The sequence below is a fragment of the Denticeps clupeoides genome, chromosome 5 (assembly GCF_900700375.1).
Source record: "Denticeps clupeoides chromosome 5, fDenClu1.1, whole genome shotgun sequence".
Taxonomy (NCBI): domain Eukaryota; kingdom Metazoa; phylum Chordata; class Actinopteri; order Clupeiformes; family Denticipitidae; genus Denticeps; species Denticeps clupeoides.
Window position 1 is genome coordinate 20,499,812 of NC_041711.1, and position 12,346 is coordinate 20,512,157.

General features: G+C 43.1%; 1 protein-coding gene across 1 annotated transcript; it reads left to right on the plus strand.

Annotated features, from left to right (window-relative positions):
• The first annotated feature begins 2 nt into the window (after nt 1–2).
• On the plus strand, nt 3–12,029 carry LOC114791226 (cholecystokinin receptor-like). The gene is made up of 5 exons (XM_028981875.1): nt 3–494; nt 4,017–4,265; nt 7,635–7,896; nt 9,679–9,806; nt 10,287–12,029. The coding sequence occupies exons 1-5, from the start codon at nt 353–355 to the stop codon at nt 10,811–10,813; spliced, it is 1,308 nt and encodes a 435-aa protein (XP_028837708.1). The 5' UTR covers nt 3–352; the 3' UTR covers nt 10,814–12,029.
• The last annotated feature ends 317 nt before the right edge of the window (nt 12,030–12,346 follow it).

Consider the following 12,346-nt stretch of genomic DNA (forward strand, 5'->3'; position numbering starts at 1 on the left):
TTTGGTTTAGGTAACTCTACCATTTTGCACAAGAGGGTTTGGGGACCCCTGGACCCCTGGACCCAAACCACAGTAGAGTGGTCCAGGGCTCCATCCCCACCTGGCTCCTGAAACCTCTGAGAACATCGATCTCCACTGGAGGGCGCTGCAGGCCTCCACACTTCACCCCGAATTGTTGGCGAGAAAAAAAAAGCCCCCGGAAGCCCCCCGGTCCCCGCAGCCTCTTTGTCCGCCACGCAGTGCGCTGTCCGTTCAGAACCACGCCGAGGCGCGCCGCGCTCGGACACGCCGGCGTCCCCAGCGACGTCCCCTCCGCGCGTCACCATGGACAGGCTGTAGTGCGGAGCCGGCAATGGACGTTCGGAACCTCACCGCAACTTTGTCCGCGCCTCCGGACTGCGTGAGAGCGCACGGCAGCGGCAGCCTGGAAGTTGCCAACGGCACCTGTAGCGACCCTCCCGTCCCCAAAGTTCCCGGCAGAGGCAGGCACAAAGGTGAGGCCGTCTCCGGTCACGTCCGTCGCGTTCCGTCACAGGTCCCATCCATCCATCCATCTGAATCCTTCTCTTTTCTCTCCTCTGTTTCTATCAGTGCGGCTTGTAGTGCGCAATGTTATGGTCATATTCACACCCAGATATATCTTCATGTCTACTGTCCCCGTCTGTCGCCTTTTGTCCCGTGGAAAGGCAAAGCCTCCTTCCCAGTTCCTCCACAGGCTGCACCGCAATCTGCACCCACATTAAGCATTACTGAGCATAATGAATGTATAATGAACTCTTAACTGACATTATTAATTAACCTTTATTAATTTGGCTTTTCAACTCTGCTTGCTCGCGCTGATTCCAGTGCCCTCCGAGCAGCATTGGGATGGGGGTGCTGATGTGGGGCAGAAGCAGGGTGTGGAATTGTAGACCTACGGCTCTGAAGAGTGTCTTTCAACCATTACATTCATCATCACCATCATCATCATCCTGTCCTCTGCAGCAAGCAGACGTGGCACAAGCCGTTATTGTGGTTATGTTTCTGTAAACCTGCTGCCAGGCAGCAAGCATGTCGGGGTTTCCAGTTGGGGACTTTCTAAACGGTGATAGAACATACCAGAGTACGCATGGAGGGACTCAATGCTGCAAAAAGGTTTTTGAAGTCGTTGCAGTTGGTATAGATGTGTATCTAAAAGGTAATTTCAGTCTAAGCCTTGCAGGAAAGGCTTCACGGCAGCTCGCTCTGCATTTTAATGACTTCAATGCAAATACAACACAAGCATGATTAATGGCTTCTCTATCACAACCGGCAGACCCCCTGCACTACTGAAGCAGTTCAGGTGTTTCCCAAATACGACTCTATCTTTCACCAAAGGCATTTTAAATAAATAAAAAGGCACACACACACACACACACACACACACACACACACAGATAATCTGTCATTTTGACCAAAAATGTTCAAGATTCAAGATTATTTATTTGTCACATACACATCTGTACAATGTACCTGATCACCCCACAAGGCTGTGGCAAAAAACCCAAAGGTTTGTGACAGTTAAAAATAAACTATTTTCATAATATGCATTAATATGCTGCCTGTGCACTGAAAAAATGATCCTTTCAATTTACTCGATTTGAACATGTCCCATGTGATCAGAATATGGCCAACCGATATAAATCTCTGTTTCTCTTTTTCTCAATTAATTGTTAATTAAGCTAAATATTTAATTCATGTAAGATTGGTTAAAAAAATCATGTTGAGACAACATAATATTCCGTTCCATAACACCAGTTTATCGTGTAATTCCAACGCTGTTTTATCACTTCCAATTTTATCACTTCAGTATAAAGGAGTGAGAACAGAGAATCCAAGCAAGCATCTTACAACCACTGGTATTTCGTGTTTGCATAGGAGCGAGCGCACTATATGATCAACATAACTCGTTCCCAATTTCACTGAACTAGCAGTCACCCCTACAGTAACCTCCTTGTTCAGTTCATCCCCAGTAGGCAGGCACATGTAAATTAACCTGCCCTATGATCCGGTGGTGAGCAAATATGATTCAATTGATTTCAAGTCTTCAATTCAGTCACTTCCAGTCAATGTGAAAGAATCTAGTACATTAAACATTCTTGATAATCAACTGAAATGTGCTTGACTAAATCATGTCTACATAAGAAACATACTAATTCTGTTACATTTACTGAATAAATTTATGTAAATTCAAAGATTTTTCAGTGTGTAAGCTAAATAGGCCTACTCTACTGTACTTTACTATAATGGTGGCTTTTAAGGTGAAAAGTTGGAAACCCTTTGACCTATTTTGTGTTTGCTGCTTCTGTGTTTGCTGCTTCTGTGTTTTTAGATCTTTTTGTCAGTTGTTTCTGTGATGAAGTATTGAAGTATAATTACAAGCATTTTATACACTTATTGACAATTAAATCAATTTTATAAAAAGAGTCAATATTTGCAGTGTTGACCCTTTTTTTCTGCAATTCATCCTGGCATGCTGTCAGTCAACTTCTGATCCAAATCATGATTGAAGGCGACCCATTCCCTCATTACCAGTTCTTGGAGTTTTTGTTTGTCCACTCGCCTCTTAAGGATTGTCTACAAGGTCCGGGAAGTTTCCTGGCCATAGACCCCAAAAATGTCAATGTTTTGTTCCCTGAGCCACTTAGTTATCACTTTGGCCTTATGGCACGGTACTCCATCGTGCTGGAAAAGGCATCGTTCTTCACCAAACTGTTCTTGGGTGGTTGGGAGTAGTTGCTGTTGGGGGATGCTTTGGTACCATTCTTTATTCATGGGGTTGTTTTTAGGCAAAATTGTGCAAGAGCCCACTCCCTTGGATCAGAAGCTGCCCCACACATGAATGGTCTCAGGATGCTTCTTTAGGAGACGGTCCTGGCGCCTTGAAGCCTTCTACACAACACTTGAACCTCTCTCCTTGAAGTTTTTGATCTTAGCAGCAGCAATGTCCTTGCCTGTAAAGCCCTTTTTATGCAACACAATGATGACTGTACGTGGTTCCTTGCAGGTAACCATGGTTAACAGAGGAAGAAAAAAGTTTGTGAAAACCAGAATTTGTGTCACTTTCAAAACTTTGGGCCACGTTTGTATGTGTGTGTGTTTGTGTATATATGTACTTACTGAAGCATTACAGGGGAGAAAATGTGCCCCGCTGCTGCCCTTGTCTTCCTCATGAATGTAGTTACTCTTAAATTACTTGGTTTAGCCCTACTGCTCGCCAGCACTATTGCACTCGTGGCATGTTTGAAGCCCAGAAAACACATCAATTCAGATTAATGAGCCTGTTTTGTCATGCTTTTTTCTTTCCTCCCCCACTGCTAATATCAGCTATGTATTACTGTGAAGACAAGGAGCCTTAATTTTTAATTGTGGTCAAAGCAGCTAATTTACATTTTAACCTTGAGTAGCTGGAGCCGAATTCGGCACAGCTTAATGAAGCTTTGCAACGTGGTCGACCTTCGTTATGCCAGATGATGCGTGGTGGGCAGGGTCTCTGATGCACCTTGCAAGGAGGGCTGAATGATTCACTGCCATGGAAAGGGCTGTCGGGATCAGTCAAGTGTGCCTTCAGAGATGGGCACTGCAGACTCATCCCCCATCTTCCACTCGTTTCTACCTCCTCTGTTGAGACCCTCCTGAGCTGTGACAGGGAAGGCTATTGCTTTATAGTGTTGTGCTGCAAATGGCAGAGGTGCAATTCCACTTCCTCCTTTCCTTTTCGCTAATAGCTGCTTGCTGACTGAAATCAAATGTCTTGCGCTGCTGTCTCAGTCAATGGCTTCAGATTAAGCTTGTACTCCCGTCTCTGGGACAGTAAAGAAGTCCCCTGGAGACCTCGGCTCAGCATTTTAATTCTGTGCCCCTTTCCATCTGTCCATTTTTTGTTCTTCTTATTTGAAACCAATCTAAAGTTGATTTTGTTGGGGACACCTGCAGTAGCCTGCTGATGAAGTTGGAATCGATTTAGTAAGTGATTGCCTCTCCCTTCTCTCTGTCAGAGATGGATTCGGTGAGAATTCTGCTGTACACGCTCATTTTCCTGCTCAGCGTGTTCGGCAACCTGCTCATCATCGTGGTGCTGGTGGTGAACAAGCGCATGCGGACCGTCACCAACTCCTTCCTCCTGTCGCTGGCGGTCAGCGACCTGATGATGGCAGTCTTCTGCATGCCCTTCACCCTCATCCCAAACCTGCTGGAGGACTTCATCTTCGGATCGGCCATGTGCAAGATCGTCACCTACTTCATGGGTAAGAGCCTCCTTTGGGTTGGAATTGAAGTAGAAAAGCTACGTGCCTGTGGGACACCACTTCACCAGAAAACAAGCCTACAGACATTTGAGCCATGCCCTGATTTGACTGATTTGACAGTCTGTTGTGGTGGATGACAAATTATATTTACATGGACCTTCATTCTAACTGTTAAGAAAATTCAGTTTCCTTTCACCTAGAATGAGATCTTGATCAAAATATCTTTGCACTAGATGTAAAAACTTTCACATTCTCTCCCACCATTTATAATTCACACATGTGCGCACACACACACACACACACACACACACACACACCCTGTTGACAATTCAGAGTTTCATCTAGTGTGCATGCCTTTGGAAACAGGAGGAAACCCAAACTAACACAGAAAGAGCATTGAAACTGCCTTGGAGGTGTGTGGCCGCGTCGCACCTCTGTGTGGCCGTATGTTCTAATTATTTTGCTAAATTTTATCCGTTAAATTGTAAATTGTAATTGTACACCATAAGATTTAGACACTGACTTTATTCTAAATACATTGTTTATAGTTTGGCTGAATTACAACCCTTTTGTAACAGATTTTAAAATTATTGAACAAATATATTTATGTAATTTCTGGTGGACTACAATTGGCTACAAATGGATGTGAAATGGATGACTTACCAATATGAGAAAACTGAATAGTACACATAAATATAGTAAATGCCCTGCAATGGAGGTGGATCATGGGGATTGTTATTGTAAACAATCAATTATTGGCAAGATTGGACATTACAGTTGCAAAGATGAGTAAAATCTCCTGCAGAAATGAGTGTTTGCTGATGCGATCAAGTGAAATGCCTGGTCTCCATGGTTCTCTGTGGTTGGCCTGTAGTGTCTGCAGATACAGTGTGGGGGTTTAGTGGTACAGCGCTGTCTCTATGGCTGCAGTCTCAGTGCCATGTGCCTGCCCTGAGTCAGAGGAAAAGTATCCCTCCCCCATCTGACAAAAAAAATAAATAAATCTGTGTTCTGGACCCTGATTGGATGCTAGATGCAGACACACACGCAAACACCAGAGCCGTCAGCTTACTTTCCGCCATTAATTTGCTCCAGACGCTTCAGGGCCAGAATTTCATCTGCCCAAGGCAATTAATACTACAACACGAGAGTCATTTCTGACAAATCATCGATTTTGTGCTAAATCTCTGCCACCACTGTGTGTTAATGTGTGCCTGTAAGGAGAAGCCCTGTCACATTACTCACTGGTTGCTGAGACCTGACTGAAAAACTGAGAGCTGAGCCATTGTCTGTAGCAGGTTGCCTGCTTGGAAACTGTCTGCAACAGTTCAGAACATTTAAAACCCAATCAAAGAGGTCAAAGTGTCTCAGCCTGAGGGAATTTGCCACCACCTCAGCATTAAAATGATGTATAACAACACGGCAGAACCTTAAGCGACAAGAGGACAGGGAAAGATAAAATGAATTCAATCTCTCTAGAGAGATTTGCGGTCTGGTTAATGATGGAAACCCTTATCACAGCACATCATTGCCGGTGCTGTTGGCTCTATTACATTCTTAACAGGGGAGGAGAACAGCTTTATAAATACCACAGGGCTTTACTTTACTTTAGTCTCAGACTCAGACTCTTTTCTTCTGCTCTAACATGCCTGAATTATACCATGCCTGGCTGGTCACACTTGCTACGTTAACATGAGAAGCTCAAACTGGGAAAGGAAATACAATGAATACAATCGTGTCTGCGGGTTAACCCCTTAAATATCACACTCTCCGTTATTTTGTGAAATATGTATCTATGCACACTAAAAGAATCCAGACCTCACCACAAAACTCCCATTTTGTAAAAGCACTTTGCTTCGGTAATAAGACCAAAACTGTGCCAATGAAAGCATGGCCGGGGGAAATACATTTTCTTTTGACAGGAAATACAGTGCCAGATCTATGAATAGGATCTGGTTTTATTTTGACTGTTGGTGCTACAGAGAAGATTAATTAATCAGCCATAACATTGTTGCCACTGTCATGTGAAGTGTATAACGTTGGTTTTTTTGCTGCAATGGCAGTATTAAGAGGCAAAAAATGGCAAGTGTAAGGATTTGAGTGAATCTGACAAGGACCAGGTTGTAATGACAAGACTGCTGGGTCAGCATCTCCAAAATTGCAGCTCTTGTGGGATGCTCATTGTCTGCAGGGGTCAGGACCTAATAAGACTGGAAGGAAAATTTGTGGACCAGTGACAGGTGCATTGGCAGCCAAGCCAGGGGACACACAGTGCATCACTCTACTTTTCTCTTTTGACACGTACGTGCCTAAACATTACTGATAATAAAACCCATTTTAGGAACTATTTTCCCCGATGCTGTCCTTCTACACTGAAAAAATATCACAAGCATGGTTTGATGAGGGGTCAATGGTTCATCAAGCAAAATATTAGTCTGGTTATTTTAATATCATGACTGACAGGTCAATATATATCTGATATACATAGATTTTTTACTTGGTTCTGTCCTGGAGGACGGCACTTCTATCCAGTTCAGGCAGTTCAACCTCTTTGACAGGATTAAATGTTAAGAAGATTAGTAGCATCAGGTGTGAGGGAAAAGACTACAGTGTTCAGGAAATTGGCCTCCTGCAGTAGAATTCTGTGCCCAGATGAGAGGCTCCCCCAGGTTAGAGCTTTGAGTTGCCATGTATGATGCAGAGGAACTGATTTTGTATGCAACATAGGTTACCCAATGGAGTGCTATTGAGTCTGACATTTCCGCCTATTCAGTCCTCCAGCATAGCAAGCAATGGACCTCAGATGGAGCATCTCATGACTAATGAGGGCAATTATAGGGTTGAATGATGATTCTTAGTCCTTCCTCCTTCATAAAATAAAATAAACATATTTTATGAAAGATCAATTTATAACTATGAATCATATAAATCATATAAAGGGGAAGTAGTGGCCTAGCGATTAAGGAAGCGGCCCCGTAATCAGAAGGTTGCTGGTTCGAATCCTGATCCGCCAAGGTGACACTGAGGTTCCACTGAGTAAAACACCATCCACATATACTGCTCCCCGGGCGCCTGTCATGGATGCCCACTGCTCACTAAGGGTGATGGTTAAAAGTAGAGGACATGTTCCGTTGTGTGCCTTGACATGTGGAAGTATATTGTAAATGTTTTATTTAAGTGATTTTAAGTAAAAATGAAGTACTCTTTGATTCCTCCTTGTTAATTATGCATTTCCATTTGCAGCTAGGCCATTGATGCATTAATATTAATTCATGTAAACAATATACAGAGCATTTTTACAGGTTCATTCTTTTTTTCCATCTCTCCCTGTATAATTCTCACTTTGTCACTATGGCCTTCGTTGCGCAGGAATCTCAGTCAGCATCTCCACATTTAGCCTGGTCGCCATAGCGATTGAAAGGTACAGCGCCATCTGCAACCCCCTAAAGTCCAGGGCATGGCAGACGCGCTCTCATGCATATAAGGTGATCGCGGCAACCTGGGTGCTGTCTGTGACCATCATGATTCCGTACCCGGTCTTCAGCCAGCTGGTCTCCTTCAACAAGGCCAGCAACTCTACCGGCCACATGTGCCGAGTGGACTGGCCCAAGGGCCACATGGAGCAGACATGGTGAGTTACCTCATTACCCAGACAGGAATTTACATTGACAGATTTGCATTTTACCTATGTGGCATAGTTTCTACACACAAACAGAAAAATAATATCACTAAATGTAAACCATTTAAATATTAGCACAGTAAAATAGAGTGCTAAACAACCCTTTTAGAGCATGGTAGCCTGTGTAGATGTAAAGATCAATTAAATCAATTTTTGGTTCTCCGGGGACATTTTTATGGCATGCAGAGCTCACAAATGAATTGAAACAGAGCTAATTCATTTAGTGGAATAGCTGAAAAGACCATGCCTTTGAAACCCACACAAGCTTTCAAAGTGCAATTTTAATCAAGCATACGGGAACTGAATATTGTCTAAAAATGTCCTAAACACAAAAGCACATGAATTGAGGCTATATTGAGCAAGAGAGAAGAGCAATTAAAAGCGAATTCTCTCCAGAAGGAAATTCTTTTTGTACTGTCTTTGACACTCACACAGCACTAAAATCTTGTGTCAGCACCTGTCAAGTGCCCCAGTCAGTTTTGTGAAATCTCTCTATTGGGGAGAGCAGAAGGTCGAGAGCATGTCAGAAGCAGCGGTAATCAGCTGAGATGGTGGGTAGATGCTCAGCCACATGGTGAGAGATGGTCAGGGAGCTGCTCACTCTGGCATCACAGTGATACATGATGATCAAAAGGACCTTTGGTTGTTGTATTAAGTGACTGTGGTCTTGGCTATTTAAAATTTTTCTTTATGAATTTTTCAATGAATGTCTGTTTCTAATCGTTTTTCCAGATTTTCTTTTTTCCTTTAGTCGCTAATGTGCTGTGTGTTGAAAAGAAACTGTCATTTGTGCTATAGGGCTGTTACCGTTTCTACTGTTATACCTGTTTCTGTACTTTGTAATCACAGTATTCTACCAAAAAATGTAACAACAACCTACTTGGATGAGCTCACAAACCTAGAAATATATAGTAGGCAAAGCAGTGGTCAAAACATAAAGGGAGAGATGGTCAGGGAGCTGCTCACTCTGGCATCACAGTGATGCATGATGATCAAAAGGAACTCCGTAAGTGTAAACCGTAAACACCAGATATCGACACTATAGTTCCTTGTTATCATTCTGGATCTGAGTGCAATGTGATGGATGGGAATAAATCGGTCTGAACATCTGTGGTGCCCTGATACCTGCATGTGAATTTGTACATGAACATAAAATGATTACAAAGTTTCTAAATGAGCCGGAAGTGCTATTGTTTCATGATGTGGTGCACATCAAAGGATAAGCAACTTCAGGAAGCGTTCCAGCCCCCGCCCATTGATCCCTCCATCAGTACAGCTGTTCTGTGGTACTTTTGTGTGTTGGACATTGCTTTGATTGGTTTTGTCTTGAAGTACACCATTGGAGGTGAATTTGAAAGCCATAAAAATGGGCCGAAGATGAAAAGGTTTAATAAGACAAGGAGTCGTCCGGCCCATAAAGAGCAGAGAGGTAGATGAAAAAGGGGGAAAGTGGACAGGAGGGGCAGCGGAGACGCCCACGCCTCCATTAGAATGCTATTAAAAAATTCTAAACGTGGGCCACGCACTCACATCCAGCCCCTAATGTTTTTAAATTAACGGACTCAGTTGACTAAATTACAGTGCCTATGCCTGCGTTATAAGATGGCATGGTGTGAAGCAACGTGTGGGCACTAGACCTTGTTAGTCTGGTTTCTGAGTTGTTGATGTGACGTTAAGCCGCAGGTTTCACGATATTTTTCAAATGCCCCTTTCACTCTCTCGCTGTCATCACAGGTACATTCTGCTGCTGTTTGTTCTGTTTTTCATTCCCGGAGTGGTGATGATAATTGCCTATGGGCTCATCTCTAGAGAGCTCTATCGGGGAATCCAGTTTGAGCTGGAGCAAAAGAAGGAGGCCAGTGGTGAGTTCTAGCACCGTTCTCAGCTGCTGGTTTATATGAGACTGTAATCCCTGCTGAACTGATGAGGAGCAGTGAAAGTTTGAGTTTAATGTTTTCAATAAAAAACTTTTACTACAGATAAAGCAGTAGAGCGAGTCCCATTGACTAGTTTAATGCACCCTCTCTTTTATGGTCCAACACTGTTCAATTTACTACATTTAATGGTGGAGGAAGAAACTGCATTCACCTCATGTCTGAATAAGACTTTGCTTATTCTTTACTCGTTCCATGCAGTAAGTACCGTCATATTATTTGGGGTTTAGTAATAATTTGTCATTGCCTATGGGACTATCTATCTATTTAGCCACACACACACATTTTTGAATTTCTTCCATTGTAGTATTCTGTTGGAAAAGTTGTCTTTGCCTCACAACCTACCAACCTAGTTCCCTAAAGATCCCAGTTCTTGTAAAAGTTACCATTGTGCTCTTCCTCACACAGGTGTGAAGAACGATGTGAATGGCATGGTCTCCTCAGGCAGTGATGAGAACGATGGCTGCTACATCCAGGTGCCCAAAAAGAACCAGTCTGTGGAGTTGTCGGCCCTGACCACCTCGGCCAACGTCGACCGTCCACGCAGCAACACCTCAGAGGCCAAACTGATGGCGAAGAAGCGCGTGATCCGTATGCTGATGGTGATCGTCGCCATGTTCTTCATCTGCTGGATGCCGCTCTACTCGGTCAACACGTGGAAGGCCTTTGACCTGCGTTCCGCCCACCGTGCCCTTTCTGGTGCCCCCATCTCCTTCATCCACCTGCTGTCCTACACCTCAGCCTGCGTCAACCCCATCATCTACTGCTTCATGAACAAGCGTTTTCGGAAGGCCCTGCTGGCCACATTCAGCTGCTGCCGCGCAGCCCCATGTACCCGTAGGCGGAGGAAGGAAGGGGACGAAGAGCTGACGGGCATGACCACAGGCATGTCCAAGTTTAGTTACACCACTGTCAGCACAGCTGGACCGCCATAGAATACGGGAAGGCAGAGTCAAGTTGAGCGGCAGGAGGTGACGAAGAGCATCTGTGATGTATTCAGTCGTATGTTCTCGTTTGGTTTCGCTGGCCTGTCGTTTCCCGTGGACTCATAGTGTTTCTGCTGCTCATTTCAACCTTTGGTTGTTGTATTAAGTGACTGTGGTCTTCGCTATTTAAAATTTTTCTTTATGAATTTTCCAGTGAATGTCTGTTTCTAATCGTTTTTCCAGATTTTCTTTTTTCCTTTAGTCGCTAATGTGCTGTGTGTTGAAAAGAAACTGTCATGTGTGCTATAGGGCTGTTACTGTTATACCTGTTTCTGTACTTTGTAATCACGGAATTCTACCAAAAAATGTAACAACGACCTACTTGGATGAGCTCACAAACCTAGAAATATATAGTAGGCAAAGCAGTGGTCAAATGTAATTTTCTTTTTTTTATCACATATTTTATATGTAGAATAAGAGTCTGGAGGATGCTCCTGTCTTGCATGAATTGATTAAAGCCCCCTGAGTGAACTTCCTCCCTGCGCTCAGGCTTCAGATGGGACTCGATACTGTGTGGCGCATTATCCATTTTCCCATTTGTTTTGCTCCGGTGGCTCCCGGTCTGGTGTCCGGACTCACCATGTCCAATTACGACATGCTTGAGCTGCTGCAAGCTTAGACCATAGGGATGGCAGATTGCTCTTTTTTTCAGGGTATAAGTGAAACACATTTCAATGGTCTGTATTTCAGTTGTGGAGCTGCAGATTGCATTTCTGTTCTCCAGTGCAGAAACAGCTAATTGTATAAAAACGAGAAAATATACATATAATAAATTCAGACATGGTACATTGAACAGCTAGTCTAATTGAATCATTTCATGGGACAAAGTTTTCTTATATAGCCTTTAGTGGAGTGGGTGTCCACTAAAGGCTATAGAAGATGTTCTAAGACATAAAATGTATGTTAATTTATGTAAAGAATGTAAAACACATTATCTGTTAGTGCTCAGACCTGCCGTGTAAAATGTTTATCAGCTATAGAGCTTGCTCAGATAGCTCCATCATGTCACTTTGCTGAGCCATTGCTTTAAAACAGATTTATTCTATAAACTATTGTATGTTTCTGCAATGATGTCTCGGTCTTGTGGTCTGACATTTTTTTCATGTTTTTTTTCATCTCTTAAATCAATGCTTAGTAACAGCAATTAAATAATTTTGTCACAAAATTTGGCCATCTGATCACTGGATTCAATTGAACCGTGATATTGATTTTTGTAGTTTGGAGTATCATCTGTGCCATGTCAAATGCTCAAGTGAGAAGCTTTAAATTTAATTGTGCATATGCAAAATAGGAACTGCTGAAAACACATACTTTTGGGTGGGTGGATCTCCCCGTCAGGTGTGTGTGTATATATGTGTATATATTACACATTATAAAAAATTACAGACCAGTTGTGGGTTCTTTATACTTGGATGTGATTTCCTTGGTTTAAATGCAGAGAGCTTAATGACCTGCAGCTGAGAGCAGATGCCATTTGTCCAT

Coding starts and splice junctions, on each gene's coding strand:
- LOC114791226 (XM_028981875.1), top strand. CDS start 353: ATGGACGTTCGGAACCTCACCGCAACTTTGTCCGCGCCTCCGGACTGC. Junction 7,897..9,678: donor GGCCACATGGAGCAGACATG/GTGAGTTACCTC, acceptor CTGTCATCACAG/GTACATTCTGCTGCTGTTTG. Junction 9,807..10,286: donor GCAAAAGAAGGAGGCCAGTG/GTGAGTTCTAGC, acceptor TTCCTCACACAG/GTGTGAAGAACGATGTGAAT.